Here is a 9,282-nt window from a genome sequence, read left to right as displayed (position 1 = left end):
TCTTGCCCACAAAATTTTTGATTCGTTGAAATATTCCACAATTTTTAAGCTGCATTTTCTTATGCATATATTCCTAAATACTCAGTCATACAGGCTAAAATCAAATAGCGCAATCGAGGCAACACTATGTAAAATTTTGGTACAAATAAATACATTGTAAAAAGTATATACTGTACTACAGTGAAGTTCAACCTATCTTTTTGGCCTTTTCGGACAGCAAATTTAAACTATCAAACTCACATGAAAAGCATATCTCAAAAAATCAACCTGAAGAAATTGTTATCTCTTACTGCCTCCAATCTTCACCAGCATAAACTGCTTGATCTCCAAGCTCTTCCTCGATCCGAAGTAACTGTATCAAATTTCAGATAGTTGTCATACTTTACCTTCACATGGAGAAAAAAAACAAAGAGAAACAAGCATTCGTTGCATTGCAAATGTAAAGTCTGACTGCCTATAATGGACTCATGAGGAGTTCAACACTTTTTCGGATCCTATCATAACAGGAGTTTTCTAGTACCATGTTCATTTTTTATTTATGATATTTTTTCTGTTGTTTCACTTTAACTGGACAAACAAGAAAAAAAGAAAAAATATGTACATAAAAACATCACTGTATCCCTAAATAAGACTCGCAGCTAGTAAAAAATTCATGTAAAATACTTCGAGGGCTAAGTTATGTAAGTGCACAATTCAATCTCCGGTTTTTGTTTATTGAAGAGAGAAAATTATCAAGAGGAATAGAGACAGTTCATTGGGCCAAGATATCCTGAAAGCAACGGACAGAAAACATGCTCACAACACACGAAGTCCCCTAAAATCACCACTTAAAACCCACCAACATTTTTTCATAAAACTGACAACATTTTTTCATGGGCGGGGTTTAATTTATAAAAAAGTAGGGTTGTAATATTTTTTTATTAGCCATAATCTATAACTGTAAAACCATCAGCATAAGAATGTGAACGAGACCTGGTTGTATTTTTCTAATCGCTCTCCTCTGCAAGGAGCTCCTGCTTTAATCTGACCAACAGCAAGGCCAACAGATAAATCAGCTATGAAAGAGTCTACAGTTTCTCCACTTCTGTGAGATGTCACCACCCCCCAATGCGCTTCCTTTGCCTGCTTGACCACTTCAATGACTTCTGTAACAGTTCCAACTTGGTTGACCTGGATCACAATGGGAAATAATCACATTTTCATGTTTCTTTTCTTCAACAAAATAGAAGGGAAGTACATAAGAGGAGGATTAAAATTAGAGAAATGATATTTGAACAACTATTTTTTGACAACTTTTGCAACAACTTTCTCTCTCTTACTCACATTGTCCTTCTACTTTTTCTCTCTATTGCTTTGATTTTTGTGCCATTACCTAAATTTCTTTGTATTATTTGGTTGTCTAATAGGTTGTCACAAGAAAATGTTGTTCAAATAACATTGCCCTTAAAATTAAAATGCCCTCTAGATAAATAGAGAGAGAAAAAAAAAAGTGCAAACACAGTGGCAAAACTAAAGTACCAGCAATCTCTTTTAATATTTTTCTCTTTCATATAAACTAAACTAGATTTGTAAATTGTGATCTTATATTTTTCTCTTTCATACAAACTAGCTTTGTAACTTGTGATCTCGTATTTGCACAAAAAAATTAACCTTTTCCAGAGTTTGTAGATACCCAATGCTTCAACTTAATTATGAAACAGGATTAGTTATCATTCCATCAACAAAATTTTTAGCATTCATATGATAAAAAAATGGAAAACTCTAAGTTTAAGCAAACTGAGATAAGATTAAATTTATTATTAGACAAAGCAACCCCTTGAAAGTTTATTGAAACAATATTCAGTTACCTTAAGAAGAAGAGCATTACAAGCAGACTCAGTTACTGCTCTCTCAATGCGCTTTGCATTAGACATCAACAGATCATCCCCTACTACCTGCAAAATCATTCAAATTATATCAACAGAAGTTCTAATCAGTATCCAATAAGCAACTTTAGTAATGCTCAACCCACTGTAATGTGTCATCATGCCATTGCTACACTAATAACCTGTTAATTATTAGTATTCATTAAAATATCCCATAACCTCCAAAACGGTAATGCTTACTACAGAATAAAAAGCATCAATCTTTGGATGCCCAGCCAACAAATTATAGCTGCTTAACAGAAACTCCCTATCTTTTTTTTTTTTTTAAGTGTCAATTTTTTAGGAAAAAATATTATTATTTATTTGCCAAATTCAAAGTTTAATGTTACATTAATTATTATTTTGTCAATTGTACCCTTTAACTATTGCAGAGACAAAAAATGGGGAACTGTCAAGGGTATAACAAAAAAAGACCAATAATAGCATAAAAGAAAAAACACAAGATTTCCGTGGTTAGCATACAAAAACCTTGAAAGACTCTTAAAAAGGAATGAAATGAAACTTGACTGATTCCAATCAAATATTAACTTTTCAATAAATAATACCTGGCAAATTCCAAGACTTGAGATATACTTGATATGTTCCCAATCTTCCTTGTCAAATGGATCTTCTATTGATACAATTGGGTATTCTACAAATTCATAAAGAAAGACAAAAAAATAAATATGCGGTAAAGCCTAAATAATTTATAACAAACTCAGTTGCAAAGGGGTAAATAGACTGATTTACCGGTACATAGTTCCTTATACAATTCTATCATATCCTCTGCTGACTTAAAATTCTGCCCCGACTTTTGAGGAGATTTAAAGTCCAGATCATATCTTTTACCTGTTTTAGGGAAAAGCATGCATAGAACAACATAAACTGGTTAACAGTGAAAAGTAAAAGGTGTCAAAAGGCACTGGAGGTTTATAAATGCCTTGAGGTGAGATACTTCACAGAATAAAGGTGTCAGCCTTATAAGAAGACAACAGTGAAATATTTTACTACATTCCATTAAATTAATTAATGACTCGAGCATAAAATTAGTGATTAAAATGAAATGTTAAAATAAGCCAATGACAAGCTCTAAAGATTGAAGTTCATAACCATTACGCATTGTGGTTCAACCTACAACCTTTTTACCTTCAATTTATTTCTTACCTTTTCAAGCCTTAATTGTTTGTCTCACTAAATTTTGAACAGTGTGGTATGTAAACCAAAAATAACAATCAATCCCCCCCCGAAAAAGAAAATAATTATGATCAGGTGGCAACAAAAATATTACCAGATTCAGATGTAAAGATACAGACAAACGACATAACACCATTAGTGGTAGACTTTGGAATGCATAGCGCTATTATTAACACATAAGATAGCTAATTCTACAACTCTAAGCTAGACTAATATTGTTTTGCAACGACGGCAAAGTGAAATGAACTACTTCTATTTGTTTGTAAATGATTCTGTAAACCAGTTCATAACACTGCTATAACACAGTTTCTCCAAGCAATTTGCAATTCCTAAGTAATTAAGAGTTCACAATGTTTCCTCTTTTTCGATAATAAACTCTAGTAATCCTATCAGTAGTAGGGGCAAGCACCCTCTACCTGTTGGGAGGGAAAGGTAGAGTGACTTTAGACGAAAAATGGAGAAAAAAAGAGAGATAATGATGTTTATAATGGAGGGAAAAGAAGTGAGAGAATCAAATCAAGAGAGAGATAGAGAGAAAGTTAGAGGATCCAAATCCTCCCTAATAGAGGGTCCGTGAGCTCCTAACAGTTTCTCATTATAAGATCAATAAGCAATGATAAAGTATGCAAGAATCGACAACTTTTACCTTCTCAAGAATCTAGAACCAAATAAGAAACAGAAAAGTATAATTACTTACCAATACAAAAATTTGTACCAGCGACATCAAGAGCTATCTTTATTTTCTCATCATAACCGGTTCTACCAATGGCCTCCTTTACAAGATCCAGGGCTTCTCTAAAGCTGATGATATTTTAAAAAGTCAGCTCAAAAGAAGAAATAAGATTATAACATCATAAAATCTCTAGAAGTAATTATTTTAGAATGGACATACTTAGTAATACATTACCCAAGCATAAAAACAAGTGATTTATACAAAACAATAAAAATACTTGACATAAAAACTATTAAATTAGAGAAACTTCGTACAATCCACTCAAAAATATTAAATTAGAGAATACTTTCTTAAGAGTAATTAAGTCTTGGTGTACTTTACCTCAATAATGACACATTATTCTTAACTTCTAAACTTTAAAACCAATTATTATGAACCAATTAATTTTTTTATGCAATATTATGAACTAATTAACCATGCATTTTTTTGTAATTTAAATTTTTAAACAGTTGTCTAATCTAAACTTTTTAGAATCTGCGTGGATTAACTGTGCACATCTCCCGTATAAATTTGAACACTTTTCTCTTAAACAAATTTCACTCTTAATTTATATTTTACCTTAATTTAAAAATACCCTACAAATGCATAGGAATTAGTTCTAAAAAACTGCATTCATCAAGTAGAATGATACTCTGTAATTATAATATGAAGCAGTCCAATAGTTGCCTCAGAACAAGTTAGATTAAGAAGCAAAATACACACGGGATTCTTACAATAGCATATTATCATATATTTCTGACGACCAGAGATCTTATATATCCAACAAATCAGAGAGTAAAAGAAATAACAATAACAAATAAGCTACCAACCAACTTAATTGTTGATTCTAATCAGTCATCATATTATATAATACTGTATAAACCAGTTTTGGAGATATTTTTTCTTTCCTTTCTTCTAAAACAGAGTTATATCCATTTCATATATTCATTTAAAAGTAAAGAATTTTAAAAACTGTACAAATCCAGAGTGTTTAAGATAAAAAGCTTGCCTGGAGACATTAGGAGCAAAGCCACCATCTTCACCGACATTACAGTTATGTGGCCCACATTTTTCTGTAATAACAGCCTGCCCTTTTGTCATGAACAACATATAAATGTATCAGCTTAAACAACATATCTCAGGGACCTTAATCATTGTAATAGAGCTGAACAACATGACACAATTAAACTTGATAATATTCGAGCATGGGAACATTACAAAGCACGAGATTATGAGAAAAGATATCTAAACATAGAAAACAAAAACTGAAAAAATAGGATAGTGGAAAAGAAAAAAAAAGAAGAAGACAATCACCTTTAAATGATGATAGGTCTCAGAGCCCATTCGCAGTGCTTCGTCAAATCTGCTTGCTCCAATTGGAAGAATCATGATTTCCTATAACAATAATATAAGAAAGCTTTCGCATTTGAAAGAATTCAAATCACTATGAAGCAGCAGAGAAAACACAGATTTAATAGTAACTATACTTATTGATGGTTAAAGGTCAGATTAAGAACATAATCAATTTCAACAATCCAACATCCAAAGGTAAACGACAAAGAACTGACCAGATGTAGGTTACAGCAAAAGTGTGTAAGCCCCAAGTTGTTTTATAATTAGTTTAATATAAAATAAATGTTTCCGCATTCATTGGCCATTTAACTTTGCGGCTCATGATCGAAAAATTGCTCATAAATCATAAATGTCTATAGGAAATAATAGAAGTAAGATAACAGAAACACTAATGAAAATTTCTGTGTAATAAAAATTATACCTCAATTGCCAGATTATTTCCAGCATGTTTTCCACCGCTTATAACAGTAAAAGCAGGAACAGGAAGTACTGGGTTGGTTTTTCCAGACAGGTCAGCGATGTGCTTGTACAGTGGAACCTGATAATTTTTTGCTTTTAGATTCATGAAAGCTTCACAGAACAAATAAACTCGTATCCAGATTAAACTTTAAATGAAAATAAAAATATCAAATGACAAGCCATACTTCCTTTTCAGCAGCCCCAGCTTTACATGCAGCAATGGACACAGCTAATATAGCATTTGCCCCAAGTTCTCCCTGCAAGCAAAAATCAGAAACAAAACAGATTAAAAATTATTAAACGTTGTAGAATTAGATTAGATAGAGCTGTCATTTAAGACGAATTATTCAAACATGCAAGTCATTGAAGGTATCTGCTCATAACGTATGTAGGTCATAAGAATTATTGACTCGGACTACTTTCATCAAAATCTCCGGATGATAACGGAAGAAAGACAAGCAATCACTTGATATTTTGGATTTCGACTATTCAAATTGACCAAACTGCTGAATTTTTACTCAGCTAATATAAAAGATATATTATGAATTCCCACCTTACTGAAATTCAAATCCTTTATAATATCCGTTTTGAACCCAACACTTTTCTAACAGCATAATATTCTCATGCTAACCTAAGTATGCACCTTGTTAGAGAGACAAAAAGCGAAAGGAAAGAGAATAGAACAGTGAAAATATATAGAGAATGAAACTAATATTTCCCTAACTGAGTTACTTACTTATGAGTAAGAACCAAGCATTGTCCCAACTGTATTATTGATAAATGTTATAGTAAAACCCACTACGAAACAAAAGTGTATCTTAAGCTAACTACAACATGTCATAAATAAATGTCTAAGATAGACTTCTTTTCCTTTCCTGCAACAGAAACAAAATGTTGATTTTGATGATCTGTGTTGAATCCATCACTATAACTAAAGAATGCTAAAACTCCTATCCTGAACAAGAGCAAGAGAGAAAGTGACAACAACCAAGCTTTACCTCACTAGGAGAGTCAAGTTTTTTTCCCTACCCGGTTTCCAATTTTGTCTTAAAATGTGACATAGAAGCATTGACAGAAAAATACACAATTTGGATTTAACTACCAAATAAACTTGTGTTCTCCCAGCAGAAAGATGTTGAAATACCTTTTTTTCTGTTTTGTCGAGGTCTATCATAGCATGATCAATCTGGGACTGCAGTGTTGGATCCATACCAATCAGCGCCTCAGATATTTTCTCATTTATATTTTTAACAGCTTTAGCAACACCGTTTCCTAGATATACACCTTTGTCCCCATCCCGTAACTCAACAGCCTCATACCTGAAATGAATCATCAACCCGAACAGTCAATGTTAATCAATTTCTATAATTGATCAATAAAAATGATAATCTAGCTAGCAACAACAAAAAAAAAAAGATCAACATGAGCAGAATGTTGTGCCCAATCAGAGAATCACCTAAACAGCGCAGTGGAGTTTACAGTCTCAATCAGCCTAGCCACATTGGTCGGGCCGTTCTAATAGTGTATAGTAGCTAGCCTTAGATATAGAACAGGGCTTGAGCTTTGTAACTGCCTTGTAACTAACTGTGCAGAGTCAGCACAATTCAGCAGAGATATAAATATCTCGTAGTTCATTTGTAACTAAGATTCAATTCAAGTAAAATTGCATCAGAATATTCAATATGAAATAGCATCTTCACTCCACTTTCGTTTTCTTTTAAGTTCCGCATAGAAAGTTTAGGCAATGAAACATGATCATCAGTGTTATCGACCTTGGATCGCAGAAAACAGTGGTTTGTTCAAATTCCGCTATGCTACAGTGTTATAGCACTGCTATAGCCTCTATTTGACAAAACTTTGCACCAAATTAATTTTCACGGAACAATAGCGTTTTGTTCAAATTCTATTAAGCTATAGTGCCACTATTTAACAACACTGGTGTTAATAACATTAACAACAAATGATTATTAAAACTTATACAAATATACACAATTACACAAACAACTATTTTTGTCCCTGAAGGCACTGTCACAATGGTCCCTAAATGTACTGAAATCACAAACATATCCCTAGTCCCTTTCAAAACTAAATTGACCAACGAAAAACACATTTATAAACTAAATTAACTACCTAAAAATAGATTCAATGACCAAAATGACTAATAATAGACACTTATGGATGTGTTTTCGATGTTTTGTTCCACGTCTGGAGCAGCCGGAATTCAATTCAAGAGGTGTAAAATTGATTTTGACACATTTGGTTGCTTGTGACTAGAATTGATTTTTCCTCCAGAATTGATTCTAACTTGAAGCTAGAATCTGTAGCTTTTGAGTCTAAACGTGATTTTTACACTAAATTTTATCGTTCAACTCACTTTTACCAATTACCATTCAACTCACTTTTAACTAAAACCAATTCATTCAAAAACAATTTGTGTCGCCACAGAACCAAACTTACACACATTCAGCGACTATAACGACGGCGCTTCACACTTTCCCCTATCAAAACTTTTTCCCCCCTAATTATTATGGCTTTATTGATTCTGGAAGTGTAAATTGATTTTGACATGTTAGATTGATCTCCAGTATAATCAATTCTAACTTGAAGCTATAGTTTGTAGTTTTCATTGTAGAATTGATTTCTAAACTCAAATTTATCCCTTCAACTCACTTTTATGCAAACCTATCCAAACATAAATCACTCCACAATCAACTCACTTCTAAGTAAAATCAATTTCACAAAATCAATTTTTATCAAGGCAGAACCAAATATATGCACATAATCAACATCTTACATATAATAACATCGCCTCGCACAATCAATTACTACGGACTCAACGCAAACTCGATTGAAATGCATCAAAACATATAATAAAGAATTTAAAAAATACAAAATCAACATCTTACATGCCAGTGGAGTTTCCAGATGGAACAGAAGCACGAAACATAGCTTTATTAGTATACAAATCAACTTCAACAGTTGGAATTCCTCTACTATCAAGAATTTGCCTCGCTTTCACTTTCGTAATCACCGATTGTACTCCTTTTTTCATATGATTCGACTGCAAAATTCAGTTACAAATTCAAATTCAAAAAAATGAAAACAAAAAGAGAAGATTCTTCAAGAGAGTGGGAGAGAGATATTACAATGAAGAGAACGGGATCGGAGGTTTTGGCTCTAACGGCGGCATTGACGGCGTCTTCGAGTTTACGGGAAAGCATGTATTTATCAAGATATTCTTGAACGGACATTTCTACGATCGATTCTTCGGTGTATTCGTCTTCTTCACGCGCTCGGAGATAAGAGTGGTGATGAAGTAAATGAGTTCAAGGTTTGTTACAACTAGTTTGTTGCTATTGCTTCTTCTTCTTTTAAGACTGAGAAACTGAGATTCAGTTCAGTCGTGAAAGGAGTAGATAATCAAAACGTTAGTCAATTTACCCCTCCGTCAAATTTTTCTGTTAGTGAACATGACGTTTTGCAAATACCTTTGAAATTTTGCACTTATGTGCAAAATGCTCCCCAAACTTAAAAATTTATATTATTTTTTTCTTAAAAACAAACAATTAATAAATAAATATTAAAACTAACTATTAATTTTGAAGTTTGGAAAAACTACATACATATATACATCAAAATAGGCTCCAAAATGGGGAAAAT

General features: G+C 32.6%; 1 protein-coding gene across 1 annotated transcript; it reads right to left on the bottom strand.

The window, feature by feature from the left end:
• LOC11442340 (cytosolic enolase 3) lies at positions 1 to 9,043 on the bottom strand. Its single transcript, XM_003617874.4, has 13 exons — positions 8,769 to 9,043; positions 8,529 to 8,683; positions 6,767 to 6,941; positions 5,808 to 5,879; positions 5,585 to 5,701; positions 5,125 to 5,205; positions 4,820 to 4,896; positions 3,796 to 3,899; positions 2,655 to 2,753; positions 2,471 to 2,556; positions 1,848 to 1,934; positions 973 to 1,170; positions 1 to 352 (listed from the first exon to the last, which is right to left on the bottom strand). The coding sequence occupies exons 1-13, from the start codon at positions 8,871 to 8,873 to the stop codon at positions 287 to 289; spliced, it is 1,422 nt and encodes a 473-aa protein (XP_003617922.1). The 5' UTR covers positions 8,874 to 9,043; the 3' UTR covers positions 1 to 286.
• Between the last annotated feature and the right edge of the window lie 239 nt (positions 9,044 to 9,282).

This window comes from Medicago truncatula, chromosome 5 (assembly GCF_003473485.1).
Source record: "Medicago truncatula cultivar Jemalong A17 chromosome 5, MtrunA17r5.0-ANR, whole genome shotgun sequence".
Lineage (NCBI taxonomy): Eukaryota > Viridiplantae > Streptophyta > Magnoliopsida > Fabales > Fabaceae > Medicago > Medicago truncatula.
This window is presented reverse-complemented; position numbering and strand designations above follow the sequence as displayed.